Raw genomic sequence first — 16511 nt, forward strand, 5'->3', positions numbered from 1 at the left:
AATAATAATAATAAATATGTCTTATAAATTTCTATTGACTAAATAAATTATAGAAACTTAAAAATAATATTTTTTAAAAAAAATTAAATTAATATAAAAAATAATTTAAAAACTAAAATTTAAATCAATTTTAAAAATCAAAAGTTAAGTGAATAGATCACAAAATGAGCTAATGTGAAGATGACAACTAATAAATAGAAAATGAAAAATAATAGTTAAAAGTAGAGATAACAACTAATAAATATTAAAACAAGAATTAAAAATGGAAAAAGATAAAAACTGATGGTAAATAATTAACAAGAAAGATTTTTTATTTCTGGGCAAATTATTGCAAATTTTTGTCAAAAATTTAATTTCCAAGTTCCCACAAATACCCTATCGACCAAACAAGATTTATAACTAACCATGCCTTACTAATCCATTAGCTATTTATCTAACTATATTTATTTAATCATAAACAGCTACTAACTTAGGTAATAGGAGTTCTAAAATCATTGACACGTCATCACGTACTCCGAAACAAATTTTTCATATTTCAAATGATCTAGTCCACCGGAGAAAATATTAAGCTTCGCTCGTCAATTTGATTAAAATCGAAACGACTAGCGGAGCCATCCACTAAAGTCTCTTGGGAATGCCGGAATCTGATGTTCCATTGCAATGTAAACTTACAAGCTTGAAACTACATCTAATCTGATGTCCAGCTATAACCTAAAGTTGTGGCTGGGTTGGAAAAGACAAAACAAAATTGCTTGCACAGCCTACTGCCATTCTGGAACTCTTTTACAATGTCAGCTACATATACAACCAGGATATCATGCAATTTTAGCTGATATTCATCAATTCCAAGTGGCTGCTATCTTGGTAGCCTTTGGCAAAGCAGTAATGATACAAATGTACAAATTGCACAAGAATCTGCTGATGGTCAGCTTAATCCTCCAATTCTTCCACTCTAGCCTTTCTTGCAGCTACCACCTTCCTAACAGAAATTCCCCATTTTAATGCAGCTTTGAGCTTCAACCATCCCATATAGGCTTTTCCATGTAAGCGATCCCCGGACATGTTAAAGCTGAAATTTGCTGTTGGAGGAAGGTTTGCAAAATTAAACATTGGATCTCCCGGTGTACTTGGGAAAAAGTTGTATCCTTGCTCAGCTGTGCCTCCACCATAGAAGCGAAGCATATTTTGAATATCTTCACTTTCTGGACTCCTATTTACCAAATCATTACTTGAGTTTGAGTGGTAAAATCCTACCGGTCCTTCATTGGCTTCATTAGCCCAATCATTTTTTAAAATGTCTGGATATTGGTTTCTATGGCTATTCCTGTATATATGAGAACTGAGATTAGCGTGCTGATAAGGCAAGGTATATGAGGATGAGACACCCTGATGCATGAACCCTGACACTATGGCAACTTCATTGGAATCTACCATATTAATACTTTCTCTGGGCTGAAGCCAATCATTGCCGGCATTCATTGGCTGTTGACGATCCACCATCTCTGACTTCACTCCCAATTGTGCTGCCTGCTCATCTGCAGAAGACCCGTGTTGATTAAGATTTCATGGAGTACATATTAGAATACTATTACAACATATTAAGCAATAGCCAACCATCAAAAATTAGTACGCAAGGCTTCCAATTCACCTTGCTGTGACAATAAAGCCACCCCCTGATAGCCAGAGTTTCCGCATTCCTCAAGAACTTGAACAGGAGTATGTTGCAATGCCAACAACTGTGAAGTAGTATTCATCAGTAATCCATCTGCATGTTCTCTCACTCCATTGGGCCAATGCTGATATGCAGATTTTACAAGCCGTTCCACCAAATGCTGCTATAGCAGTAAAATAAAATAAGTGAAAAGACACACCAAATGCTCAAGAAGTCATAAACAACATTCCATCGTATCTTCACTTAAATAGGGCATAAAGGATTGAGGTCCTACCTTTTCAGCTTCAGAAATACTATTCCAAGCAATCCAGCGCCCATCTGTCCAATTGATAGCCACTGGTGTATACACAACATTGAATATAACACTTCCATTGTTTTGGTGAGGTGGGTTATACACATACATAGTGTTGTTATTAAGTGGGCATGTCCTTGCATGCTCCACTGTTCCATCCCACATCTTGGCTGACATCCCAGTGCCAAGAAGCTGCAGGTTTATAAAGATAAACAGGCATTCAAATCATTATTTATTTCTCTATTTTATGTTGCAGACCTTGCAAGGTTTAACTAAGCTATTATAAATTAAAATAATCAATAAATGTACATGAACATAAAAGAAGCAGCCGCCTTACTTGGCGAAGATGTTGGGGATCTCTGTTCAGTGCTCTCAAGAAGTCCAGCACCGTGTTAATCCCTTCAGAACTCAATTTCTTATGGAAAGCACCCTCCTTGCCAATTCTATCTAGACGCCAGACATCATCATGCAGTGCAGGAGGATAATGCTTCTTATACACTGCAAATTACAAACCAAATCGTAAATAATTGCACTTCTTGCAACATAAAAGAAAAATTCAAACCTATGGACTGTAATAGCTCTAAAGCAAATTTCTGTATAGCAAATTTTTAAATTATCTAGTCATAAGTGATAGAGTCATGTTCATCTCATCTCATTTGCTTTAGAACCATGGTAGCTCTAAAGCAAATTTTCAAATTATCTAGTCATGAGTTATACAGTCATGTTCATCTCATTTCAAGACCATTGAAAAACGCCCACACCACTGTAGAGCGGTGGTAAAATGCATTTTAGGGAGCCTTAATTGGAATTCAATATATCATAACATTTAGTGTTTCTGGAATCCACCACCTACAATATAATTATTTGGTGACTTGATTAAGCTACAGCTAACATTTGAAAGTTTTATCTTATGGCCAGTCTGGCATAATTATGCTATATTTAACGGCTTAAGTTGCCACAACGATATTTGGAACATCAGTTCTGTATTTCTAGGACAGTGTTATCACTAATAGATTAATAGTTTAATACTCTCAGCATAAATCCTGCACAATAATCAGGCCAAACAACCATTTTATACAGAACAAAAATCAATTCAGGTTAGTACTAACATTAGAATTTATCTGATTTCTTTGGGATGAAAAATTTGGGAAAATTCAACAAATAATCATGCTTGAAGTATCTCTTGAGCTACTTCTAGGAATTCTCAATTAGCTTATGAAAAACATCGCTGGAAAGAATCCCCTGTAATTGCCAGTGTAATATTACCAAAAAATCAAACTCAAGCGACTCTGCCACCATTTTTCAAGCATTTTTTAATTGGTATCCCTTTGTGTATTTTAAAAGGAAAAATCTGCAGTACCAATGTGGGCATACAAATTTGTCACAACTAATTAACAAAGAATTTTCAATCTCAAACTCTGCAATTTGTGAATTATTGACTATATGATGGGAACATCATTTGTCAATGTTACAGAATATCTCATTGAAGATAATCTTCATCAATTTCCAATGATACTATTGTGACTCATTCAAAATTGTTGATATGAAAATTATGCCCAGACATGTAGAATAGATAGATTTAGGTTTTAAACAGAAACATATGAATATTAAACAGAAGAATTACTAAATTTCTAGACATGTAGACTCCTACTATCACATTTAATAAAGCCTTAATTTCCCTTGTTTAGTCTACAACTACCTGTCATCAATCTTTTTTGAGGAAATAACAAAGATATTCATTCTAATCATCTACCATATAGTTCCAATTCATCAAAATTAGTAGTCGAGTATATAATAACATGTAGAAATACCCCCTGGAGTAGCAATTCAAAAGCATGGTACCTTCTAGATATTATCACAAACAATAAGACTTAAGGAAGCAGTTTCTCTAATCTTAGAAAGAAGATTTGTTGGTTCCTGTATGTCCAGGAATTCAGAATTTAACGACACGAACTGGAAGTTATGAACAGTAAATTTGTCATTGAATAGGCTGTGTAAAACATTACTTTCTGATTAAGTGAAGATGGATATAGAGCTTAACCGGATAATAGAATGTAATATGTATGGACAACAATCCAACATAAGTAGGCATTAATATTCCTTTGTATATTTTGTTGTTTTCTGTCCATTTTCGAAACAGATATTTTTTAATTTGCAAACAGATCTTTGCAGACTGGTCCATCATACAGCAGATAAATAATTTCTCAGAACATACAACTTGCAACCACCATACATATAAAAGGCTGATGAAATGAAATAAGCAAGTAAAGACCATATTTATTCAATTCATCATCTTCATGTGCCTCTGAAGTAAGAGGAAATGTATCCTAATTTTATTTATTTATAATTTTATCCTATTAGCTTTGAAGGCATATGCATCGCAATTAAGTTCAAATGATCGAATTTAGAGTGTAGGGTAGGGTCGTGCATGTCAAAACAATATAAAATAAAAAGGACAAAAATCCTTTAGAATAATACTCAAAGGACCCCATACTATTTTCTGACTTAGCAGACATCCGAAAAAGAAAAAAGCCAAAGCTATCTTTACCTTACTTTATAATATCAGGTGTCTAAGGTTAAGATAAACTCTAAACTCAACTTTAAAATGTGCATAAATTTTGACAGCATAAATCATGAAAGCAATTAAAAAAATTAAAAGCATTTAGAAAAAATAATTCTGGTGAATGAGTATAAGGTGTTGTGTCAAACTACATATGAAAAATAGAGCAGATCATTTTTAAAAATTAAGTTGGAGAATACCAATTCCACAGCTTAAAAAGTTCTGAAACACTTTTTCTTCAACTGAACGCATATCCAACAACTATTTAAATCATACAGGAAAAACAACTACAAATTAACTTAACTGTTTTCTTAATGAATTTCTGACATAAAGAAGTACAGAGGTGGGTTCTGAGAGATAAGGGGAAGCTTGTTCGGGTTGTATGAATTCAAATCTTACCAGGGGTGTCATAAGTCTACCAGCCAATGTATATAAGGAGAGGGAGTTACAGGAAACTATTGCAACAATGGTTGGATGCAGGCAATTCAAGAGATGGTGTTCTGAACATGTTCTATAAGGATATACAAGTTCAGTGTAAAAAAGTAAAGCATGAGGGAAAGGAAACGTACATTCACCACGATGATCCTTAACTACAAAGGCTTCAGTCTTTGCTTCCTTTATCCTGATTCCATCATGGTTTGCCCCTGTAACTCTAGCCCCGAGCCTAAACTTACGGCTCCTAATCCAACTGGAATTATCAGTAAAGGACAATTCTCCAAGGGTCGCAAGACCATCTTTCATAGGAATAACAAGATCACCAGTAAGAAGTGGGCGTTTTCCATCTCTCTCTCGAACTACACAATTCTCAAACTCTTCTGCAGTCCATTCATCTTCATCATCATTTCCAAAATCACCTTCAAGAACAACAATTTCCACTTTCTGCGAAGTTTCAGGTCCTGATGTGACCTTTTGTTGTGTAGCAGTATCTAGCAGAATTATTTGAACATTGGAACCTTGCTCTCCTTCAATTCTGCTTCCAGTGAAAAGAGGAAGCAAAAGCTTATTCAGGAACTGTAGTCTCAACTTTTGTGATCCGGGCCCTTGTATTTGTCTTGTAGAAGGTCTACAGAAAATGAAAAGATGCAATATTTAGAGGCTCTAATGTGACAAAGAAAATATAATTTTAATTAGAAAGAAACTGAGTTGTCCAGACTTGATCTATTAATCTACACCATTTCGGGGACTTTCTGTGTGGAACCCTTAATTGAATATAAACAGTATTCTTTACTCTAATGCCAAATGATTTCTTCAGGAATCAATGCTTCGAAGCAAAAAGTGACCTCCTACTTATGAACACATGGTTAAAATGTATTTGAGGAAAGTGATGATAACTAATTTAATTGCATATGCCTCACCTTAGGTTTGCAGGAATTCGATTTGTGATAACTCGTTCAATCTCCTCAGAAACCTAAAAGAAAGAAATGCAGATAGCCACTTCAGTATTCTTCACAACAAATATGCTGAAGCACATTATACCAATGTTTTGTTTCAAACTTTCCAAGTGATCCAAAAACACAGCATCTTCTAAAATGATATAATTATATTTCTTTTCCTTTCCCTGTCAAGAAAAAATTGTATATAAATTTAAAAAGGCTTGAATATGTACATGTAAAGCTCATCCATTTTACCTTCCAAAAATTTTAATAGTCATTCAAGGCAACACATCGCTCATAACAATTCATTTTGCTTTCAATTCAGTTTTTTAATCATCAACAACTGACCTTTAAAATACACTTAGCTGATCCGCAACATGTTTGCCATATTGCTTTCTGCAGCACAGCATTTTATTTTTAATCCCACCCTACCTTTTTCATCTTCTAGTGCTTCCAGATTCTCTTCACTTATGCCAGCTCTATCTGTTCAATTTCTCAAGAAAATCACAAAAAATCCTTTTCTAAATAAATAAAAACTTCACTGTATATAATCTTTCCAGTGACTTGGATTCTATATTTAATCTTGATCGGTTGCACTAAATTTTTACTTTCAACTTATATTAGCTCCTCTTCATCAATAGTATGCTTCTTCCATAATTACCCAAAAAAATATTCCTCAAATTTAATAACTGAATCATTTCCAGTGCTGCGGCAATCACCTTCCAGGTGATTTTTAAATGGGACGATCTCAAGTCGTAAATCAACATACCAGGGCCACAGGTTCAAATCCCCATAAGACAGTTTATAAGAAACATGAATTTACTAATACACCTGCATGGCATCCAATTGTAGGTGAAATGTTCCTCAGAGAGCAAACCCAAATGCAAGTGCTTGGTGCATTTAATGGATAAGATACCTGTTGGTAATGGTATTTAAGACCAAGGTTCCCTTGGATCACAGCAATTTGACAACTTATCCCAAAAAAAAATGATAGGTATTCTAACACAATTGTTCTCATCTTCATTGATGAATTCCCGTACTGCATCATTTCCAAATGTCTATAGTGTACTTTTCTAGCCATATTCATGAGGAGCACCCCTCTTAACGATAAGTGGATCAAGAACCCATCATTGTCTCTTCAATAATCTAAGAACTAGAGTTTTGTGAAAATACTCAAACATGAATTAGAAAAGGTCAAGGGATGAGACATATTGGCCATATTTGGAGCAAAGACAATCTTATTGTTTGATGCAATTATTTTGTTTTGTCAAACTTCTAACACAAGTTCCATCAATTGATTGGTATCTCAATCCGAGAAGTTGCTTTTGTAACTCTTTAACAAAAAGAGGAAGAGAATTAACAAATTCCACTTGATCTTTTGCATTGCAGTATAGAATTTGGCTAGACATGAGTAAATCCAGAAGTCCTACAAAAGCCAGGGGTTTATCAAACAGGCCATATAATAAACAGCTATATTATGTGGTATAGTTCCCTTATTCAGTTTGATCCCTTGCATGCATATCTTGACTATTGTTTATTCAGAACCTTCTATGATAATCTCCTAGAGCATACAAGTGCTTCCGCATAAGCAAGGAAAAGAAAATAGATGATGCACCAATATGAACATAATGAGCTGTAAATTATTGGCAAGCAATCCTAAAAGGATTAAGAGGGAAAATATTGATAAAGGCGAACAAAGTACTAAAGAAACAATTTTCAAACTGTTAAAAAAATGTCTGAAATCTTTTTTTGTAGAAAGATGGGATTTGTTGAATCATGAATGATCGATTTTTTCAATATTCCAAATTCACTTTTGTTACATTCTTTACGGTTCATAATCTAATACTTGTATCCTTTAACATATAAAGCTGTAAATTTCTACTAAACTATCTCATAATGAAAATTAATCTTAGGGAAATTAATATACCTTAGGGGTTTGCTTCGTTTACTCAATCAAAAAATACCAAGTGTTTTAACATTGAATTTGATTCTAATACTGATCTTGTTAACACATCCCTCTAATTATAGAACACTTAAGTATGTAAAAGAACCTTTGAAACTTCATTCTGTTCTGATCAAGACTTTGAAATACAATGTTGGTCATCTAATAGGATTAACAGATTGCCTTTTTCTACCACTTTTTGAACCAAGATGTTGGCTTTGTACTTGCTAAATCAGACCTCTGCCTATCAGTCTACTGGCATATACAATAGGTTGTCCAGTCAAATCCTATAAGGTGTTCCAATCAGGCATTTCTCAACATACTGAGCTTCTTCTACATCTCACCTTCCACAAATTTAGAGAGTTCTATTCTTAACATAAGGTGCAGTAGAAGAGGCTTTTAACTTGAAGAAAACAGGTAAACCACATTCTCCAAATGTGGTAACACCTCCTCTACTGCTCTATTTTGGTGCAGTGGCTTCAAAAATCATCTTTCGTCTCCTATTCTACACAAATATTGCACACCTTTGTAAGTGGTATTCTCCTTTGTGCCTTTACATTTGAATCAATTTTCCATTACTTGTATCCCAGACAGTGAAATGACTTTAATTCTTTAAGAGATTTGAAGTGCTTTTTCTGAAGTTAAATATTCATAACAAACAAACACCTGTGTTGAATTCCACCTCCAATCCTGTATCTGAAATTCGGGTCACAAAGAAGAGATTTTTTGTTAAACCAGGAACACCATTTAAAAGAGAGCATTTGTGATTTTACAAGAATGCCCTTAGACTTGATTTGTTGCTATTTTTGGGTTTTCACCAGAACCCTCTAGGAGACAATCCTTGAGAGTTGGTTACCAGAACAGGCCCCAAAATTCACAAGTACTGTACTGGTTAGGATAAAGAGCTACAGATTCCATGTTACAAAACAAATCTGTACGAAAATTGGAATATATATATATATATATATGGCCATTCTCTGACAGAGTAACATTTATCGTATGTTTCCACAAATGTGTCTATGTGCAAGGTCAGACATTAACATTTAAGCATATAATGTCATATAACTATCAAGGTCCATGGGTATCAATCTTTATCAACTATAAAATACACCCTCATAAAAAGCTTTTCAGAATCTAAAGTTGTTTGCAGCACATTTTCATGAATCAACAAAACCTTTACAAATAATGGTTCATAGATTACCTCAAGCTGTTTTCTACTTACAAGGTTAACCTCATCTATCAATTGTTTGATATTAGTAAAGTATTAATGCACAAGAATTTAATCAAATTCATGTCCACTTTTGAAAGAACATTACCACTGATTTTTATAGGGTGTGCTTTAATGAATTTCATGTGGATAAGTGTGAAGTATTCTGTCATATCACATGTACAACACACTAAAGGATAAAATGCACTTCAACATGGAGTTAACCTTCTTTATAGCTTCATTTTCGGGATAGATTGTAAAAGCTGTCACAAGGATGAAAATGAAGTTGGTTGCAGAATCCATAGACAGGACATTATCAGATGGCAAAAGTTGTAGACATTTCAATCCCTCACAATAATCAATGTCAAACCCTTGCCTGGTACCAATAGCACCCATACCTTTTGTCACTTAAAATGTGACATTTTAAATGGTAAGAACTCAAGGGCTCGGTATGTGAAATGGCTTGTGACCCCAATTTCCATAGAGAAAACATGCAAATCTACTCAATTTCAAGTTGAACAATTTTATTTCAAGCAATATGCCGATTCTTACCCAGATCTGCAACAGACATCAAACGATAGCAAAACATTCTACTGTAACTAAATATATTAAGGACTTATCTTTGAAGCCAATAAGATTTTAAAAACCCCACTAAAGTGTCCATATTTTTTCTGCTTTTGTAAATTCCAAACAGTCCAAGACACTCCCTGGGATATATGTTTACAGCTTTCACCATTGTTAACTCTGTTTGAGAGTTCCCATTTGAGCTGATTGGCTATATTTTTATAGTTCAAGATCAATGCGATCAGGAACATGGGAATACTTTAAGTTACCAGTACCTAAACAGATTTGAAATGTACTCCTAAATATATAAAGGTCTTACCATCTATAACTAACATCCAAATTATGCATTGACTGCAAAATTACAACTATGTTCTGTTCCACAATACGGATTTCAGCATGGTCAATACTAGGAGATGCAATATCAAGAGGTCATGAATATTTACTTTCAAAAGAGTATGCAACCATATCCATGTTGTTTACTATTAAGCGATTTACATATGATGTTTTAAAACTACACCAGTAGCATACAGAATGTTCTTTCAAAAACCTTCAAAACCTTACAAAGGCTTGCAAGTTGGATTGAATATAGTCCTCTAGAATGTAGTCACTACCAGCACACTTATTTTCTTTAGATTGGGAAATTAGAACTTAAATTTGGTTAGATTAAAGAGGTTTGTCGGGGTTCCTCTAATATATTTAAAATCTTATTAAACAGTAAAAGAAACAGCAGGTGATTATATCAAAGGCCTGTCTTAATTTTATTAATGTTCAAATTTTAGATTGTGAATTTGAAAGTCTTGCTGTCCATCCATTGAGAAGTCACAACAATGAAAGATATTATCAGAAGGCTAAATATCTTTTATTGATCAGCAATGCAAAAGCACATTCCAAAACCTCAAGTGCTTCAGTGCTCTTCAAATTACTCTCAGTTATGGAATAATTTACCATCGATGTAGCACTTAAAAACCGAGGAAAAGATGGAATTATCTTACCACTCTCCGAAGCAAAGGCTCCAATAAAGCCTGCAAACTGTCCATCCTCATGGCCTGAGCTAACGTACTGCATAAACCAAAAAGCAAGGCCTGTCAGTGAAGTAAAACAAAACTCTCACATTGATCCCCAATTACTTCTCCTTTTATGTACCAACTACTGGCATTTTCCTTCACAATTAACCATCACTCTATCTCTATAACAAATATAGATCAAACTGCAAAACCCTAGAAAACTGTCGGCAATGCATGCAGGCCATAACCATAGGACCCCATAAGTTACCACGGGACATCTTGAGCAGGGTCGGAAGTATAGCAAAAAAGGCGTACACAATCTAACCATATTATTGGTTGAACTTTGAAAAAACAGAAATTCTGACCTTTGGGTCATCTACAAAAATAGATTTAAGCGGTGGACAGAAACAGATATCATTATCGTCAAGATTTTTGCTCTAAAACAAATGAAAACCTTTTAAGAGTAACCTTATAAATGTGTTACGATGAGGATTGAAGTCACAGCATCAAGCACACACGGTCACACCAGTAACAATATTATAATTGAAAAGCAAATGTTTCTGAATTTCAAAGATCGCCATTATCAACTATTTTGTTTCACATTCAAAGTTCAAATGATATCTCTACAACATAGAGAAAGGCAATATCCAACACAATCAATACCGCTAGGTCTAATAACTTTTTGGCAGAGTTCCATGTAACCATTTCATACGTCTAAGCCAATTTCATAACCGCTATATGCATCCAAAAGTGGGGAAAGAGAAATGGCCGTTCTGGAAGTTCATCATTTTTACCAAATTATACATTTTGATAACAAACCTGTACTTGAGGCCTATCTTTAAATGGATTCAAAATTTTCGAAATAAAAGTGTAAAGGGGAAATTACATAGGAATTCGTTCAAAGAACAGCAACTAGTCCATTATAAGGATTTAAGAAAGAAACATAAGACACCCAAAAACTTAACAATTAAAAATGACTATACTGAATCTCTGATTATTACAATTTGGGATACTTCATCACTTCAAATGCGTATATGGTAAAACGTAGAAGGTGCCACTCACCTTACAAAGCTGGGGACTCGCGGGCGCTTATCAGCGCCTTTCTCCCTATCCTCCTCACGGTCTAAAAGTCTCTTTGGCGCCATTTTACCCTTAAATTGAAGCACTTCAGAAAAACCCAAGAAGAAAGAATGTTTCTTAAAAAACGCTCAAGGCCAGCTAAGATCAGGCAGATTCAAGAAAATTACAGACTGGAACCAAATTGTGGCTCAAAAAGCCAGAACAGTTTGGATTCGATCTCCTCAAACTACTGCAAAAGCCCAACTCAATCTCCCCAACTCACGTGCCCAGAAACTGCAACAGCACACAAGTCCACTTAAAAGAGAATCTCCAAGCCTATACACCATTCAAAAGATGGACATTGGCAAGATCACGGAAGCTTCAAAGGTCTTTCTGTGAACTCTGAGGAAGATACCTCCTTATTGTATGGAATTTTCGCAGTGCCTGCCGCGCTATTACGAGGAATTTTCCCAGCCTCTACGGTAGCGCGTTACAGCATACGGGATTCAAAAGTGTTGACTCTTCGCCATTGCGGAGGCTTTTGGTTTTTTAAAAGTATTTGAATATTTTTCAAAAAGTTTCTTGTGACCCACATTTGCTACCAAACAACCGTACGCAGTACTCCGACCCCAACAAAGACATATATTCAATGAATATATGTCAATATATAACAAATGTAATATATACACCTCTTCAAGGCTTTTATACGTAGTCAACATAAAAAAATATAACATGTGTGTGAACTGTAGCAGACTTCCTGTTAAAAATTGTAGCGAACGGTGTAAATGTCCTCTAAGCTCTATGGAATTAACTCAAGTTCTATGAAACTAACTTTATATTTATATTTACAGCATACCTACGCTTCTCTCATCCGTAGTCAACGTGGATGTACATAAAATATTTTCTATATTAAATATTTCGGTCTTTCAGCAATTAAGTGTTCAGAATACATATTTTTAGGAAAATTTACTTTCCGAGAATCTGCCTGTAAGCGTCTTCCTTGTCATTTATTCAAATGTAAAAAAACATGTCAGAATCAAATTGGGTTATGTAAGGGCGTATATTTAATGTGTATATCCTCATCTAACTTTTTCCTAATTTGCCTTTGAATCTGCGGACATACCTATAAAGTTCACGTGCTTTATGCGAATTTTTAATGGGTAAGAATATACCCAATGTGTATCCATCAGACGGACATACTTTTGACTTGTAGCCATCCGAACCCTCGCCGCAGCTGCGAGAGGATAACAGCGGAAACTTCGGTGTTTCCTCCTCATTATTTACTTGCCCCATCCGCGTGTACAGTATTGACCCGATTCGTTCTTCCGGGCGAGTTAAATTTGTGGACGACATATACACATTGTATATACTCCATACCGCACCTCTGTGTATACGTTGTACGGGGATGACATTTAGTGGGTTCTGTGGGTTCTCTGCACTCTGCAGACAAGTCAATCTACCCAGTGGAAAATGACGTCAAGAAAGATGACGTTAAAAACCGCGTGGTTTATCGTTTTTCATGTTTTTCGTAAGAAATTTAGCACGATAAATTTATACACTACGGACAAACTGCTTGGTTAGGGAAGCGTAACAGTAGTATTATAGCTAATTTGTTAACTTATCTATTGTCATCTACAAAATCTAAATGATATGATTGTGATGATTGGGTTGTCTCTATGTATAGCTTCATTTTTTTAGGGATATCTTTTATGAGATTTAATAATTTTGTTCAAATTTGGCTCAATTACATGGCATTGGCTAATTTTCAGATAAAATTTACCAAAGATCAAAAATAAAAAACGAAGTCAAACATGATTCTTCTTTAAATTCACGAAAATATAACGAAATTTTCTCAAAAGTTTTGTTGTTTTCGATCACAAAATATATAGATCATCAAGGTCAAATGCTAAAAATTTCAAAAAAAATCATTGTGTTTTCGTTTTCTGAAATTTAGTCAATGGTGCAATTTGTAGGGAGGATAGTCGCATCCCAATTGCATTACATATATGAAATATGTTTGGAAGGAGAAGGAATCGAAGTCTTTGAAGCTTGGATGCCAACTCTGATTTTTCGTTTGTATTAAACTCTTTAATATAGAGACTTAGGAACCCACATAACTTTTGATTTTTCTTTTCTTTTGAATGCTTTATAATGCACTCTATTGATGAGATAGTTGGGAACCTCCATTTTCTTCTTTGCTAGTTGGACCTTTGTAGTTTTGTGAATATTTCTTTTGGCTTCTTGGATATTTGATTTCTTTATTGGATATCCAAAATATTTCCAAAATACTTGGGAATTATGGATGAATAAGGTTGATATAGCCAATTCATATGGATAAGCGTTTGGTTTCTCAAGTACGTATGTCTTTGTTGATCTTGAGGTATGATAGGGTATGTAGATGACACAAGTGAGAGGTATAACAGATAGAGGTATATAAGGTCCTAATATGGATGGAAGGTTTTAAGGTTTTAACTATGGGTATATGGACCAAGAATGGATTCGGAGGATGGAGAAGGTTGTTGCTTATGTCTTAATGGAAGGCTATAAAGTGTGAAAATGGTATCAACATCTTTAGAAAGAATTTCAAGAAATGATGGATTTTTAAGATGAATATGAAGTAGGACAAGGTAATGATGAGGTGCTCTAATCTTGACAAGGACCTTTAGATAGTGCAAAAAGGGTACTTTGCTCTTGATTTTTAATAAGTTCCTTAGAGATGGTGGAAGGAATATCTTGATCTTTCTTGGGAAATGGAAAGGATATGGGAGATGGAGGGGTATGATGCTCTTAAGACAAAGATATATCAACTTGGAGGAATGAGAGGCTATGAACGTATCTTGATCTTGATCTTAACTAAAATTTGTGTCTTCACACGTTGGATTAGCCTCTTGACATGGAGACATTTTTAAGTACAAGGTACAAGTTTTTATCTACACAAGGGATTGTTGAAGAGTTTATGGAGGATCATTTGGAATAGATATGATAGGCATTGAAGAACATGAAAGATTTAGATCTGTGGTCTTTAAAATGTTAAAAAGACTTGCAGCAAGATGCAAATTAGCTTGCCATTCCCTTAGAGCTAGTCCCTGAGCATAGACATGGTCAATATTGAAGGTATCATCATTAGACTCTTTGTTTGATAGAGGAACTTTGGATAGCTTTGACGCTTTAGGAGATAAAGTTATGATGGAAGAAGAAGCTTGCAAGAGAGCCATTTCTAGACATAGTTTCATTATACCGATCAATCTTGAGAGTAGTATTTTCATTTGATTATGTTGAAAGTTTATTGGGAAACTCAGATACTGAGGGGGGGGTGAATCAAGATGACTAAAACTTTTAACCTTCAAAACAATTTGACTGCATTCACCACATTATCCATCTCATATCTAGATTATGAATATCAAAACTTAAAACTTTAAATGTTGAAATAGATCTAACTATGTATCCCATCCATCATGAAAATGTAAACACATAACACAAATATTTTGGTTACCCATAAACCCTCCAAGGTGAAGGTAAAATTGGGGTGGGGATGAAACCCACAAATCTTCACTACTATAGCATCAAAGTTAGCCTGTTAAGACTAAAAATTTGATCACTTTTGATGATCTACCCTATGAGGGATTTGCCTTGTTAAGAGCTTTACAAAGACTATTAGGTCTACCTTGATTAAAGGATTTTACACTTACAGTGAAGTAAGGACTTTGTTAAGAGGTTTACATAGGCTTGTTAGGACCACTCTATTAAGAGATTTACCCTGATTCACTTTTCCAAAAATGATTTAGTATCTAATCCTTTGGTCTGCACTTACAATGGTGATGCAAATCTTCTCTTTCTAATCTTTGATATGATCTCCTATCTAATATATCTTTAGTCTATTCTTCATTGCTTCACTAGGTCGCTAAACTCTGTTACTTCACAATTTCGCTTGCAGCCTCCAAAACCTAACTCATTCGCATAATACTTCACTTCCTTTCTCTTCTCATTCACACATTGAAAATAGGATTTGGATCTGCCCTTATAAAGACATCTATGGAGTCTTCTAGAATAAGATCAATGATCTAAATGTTTCCCTTTTTGCCTCTTCATCTAATTGATTGTCCCACCTTCATAGGGATTGATTAGTCATGTCAAAACACATAAAAAACTCTACGATCATTAAATATTGTTTATATGTTGGCTCAAAATGGTTTACCTCAAAGTTTATACCATTTTAGACATTTTTATTCACACTATGTTACTTGGCACATACTGTCTCTGATGGTCAGTCATAACTATTCTTCCTGCTAATACTCGACCTCAACTAACTCGGCTCCTTCTATATGACTCAATATTCTTATGTTTTGTTTACTCAACATTTACTGAACTCAGCTTATATAGGAATACTCAGTGAATAAAGACTTTCTCAACTCCTATAGATCTCGACATATATAGAATTATTTACAAGTCTTTACAGATAAATGACTCGCATGTATAGAGTAACTCAGTCACAGTGATGAGTGACCAACTTTGCCTTGTATATGACTAAGTTTTTGACACTAATAGACAAAAAAACTAGAGAGATCAACAGATGATTCATTAGGATCTTCAATTTCAATTATATTATTGTCAATAAGATCTTAGATTTTATGCTTCAACTCCATGCAATCTAGAGATTTGTATTCATCATGTCTATAATACATGTAATAGTTTTTCAAGAATACAAACCACATGAAGTGATTTGAGGCAATATGATGAGATTATTTTTAAGGAGATCTTCCAAAGTTGATCAAATAGATTGCCCCAAAGGATTCAATGATCTCTCCAAAGGAAATGTAGATTCATGAGTGTTGGCCAAA

At 34.5% G+C, this 16511-nt stretch overlaps 1 protein-coding gene across 2 annotated transcripts; it reads right to left on the reverse strand.

Moving 5' to 3' along the window:
- Positions 1 to 510: 510 nt before the first annotated feature.
- LOC149571540 (calmodulin-binding protein 60 D-like) lies at positions 511 to 12751 on the reverse strand. Of its 2 annotated transcripts, none has more exons than XM_089813053.1 (8): positions 11677 to 12751; positions 10603 to 10669; positions 5880 to 5932; positions 5094 to 5587; positions 2302 to 2462; positions 1947 to 2156; positions 1649 to 1832; positions 511 to 1535 (listed from the first exon to the last, which is right to left on the reverse strand). In XM_089813053.1, the coding sequence occupies exons 1-8, from the start codon at positions 11757 to 11759 to the stop codon at positions 931 to 933; spliced, it is 1857 nt and encodes a 618-aa protein (XP_089669179.1). In that variant the 5' UTR covers positions 11760 to 12751; the 3' UTR covers positions 511 to 930. The 2 variants fall into 2 exon arrangements, with proteins under 2 accessions (XP_089669179.1, XP_089669178.1); XM_089813052.1 differs by having other exon boundaries at positions 1649 to 1835; positions 11677 to 12195.
- Positions 12752 to 16511: the final 3760 nt, after the last annotated feature.

This window comes from Cupressus sempervirens, chromosome 2 (genome assembly GCF_028749045.1).
Source record: "Cupressus sempervirens isolate cs-2001-9-10 chromosome 2, ASM2874904v1, whole genome shotgun sequence".
Classification (NCBI taxonomy): domain Eukaryota; kingdom Viridiplantae; phylum Streptophyta; class Pinopsida; order Cupressales; family Cupressaceae; genus Cupressus; species Cupressus sempervirens.

What these genes read in the sequence shown, in the direction of transcription:
- LOC149571540 (XM_089813052.1), bottom strand. Translation starts at nt 11,759, where the DNA reads ATGGCGCCAAAGAGACTTTTAGACCGTGAGGAGGATAGGGAGAAAGGC. An exon ending in CGAATTCCTGCAAACCTAAG is followed by an intron (nt 5,588 to 5,879) that starts GTGAGGCATATG and finishes CATTTTCTGTAG; the next exon opens with ACCTTCTACAAGACAAATAC. An exon ending in GGCTTTATTGTCACAGCAAG is followed by an intron (nt 1,536 to 1,648) that starts GTGAATTGGAAG and finishes GGTCTTCTGCAG; the next exon opens with ATGAGCAGGCAGCACAATTG.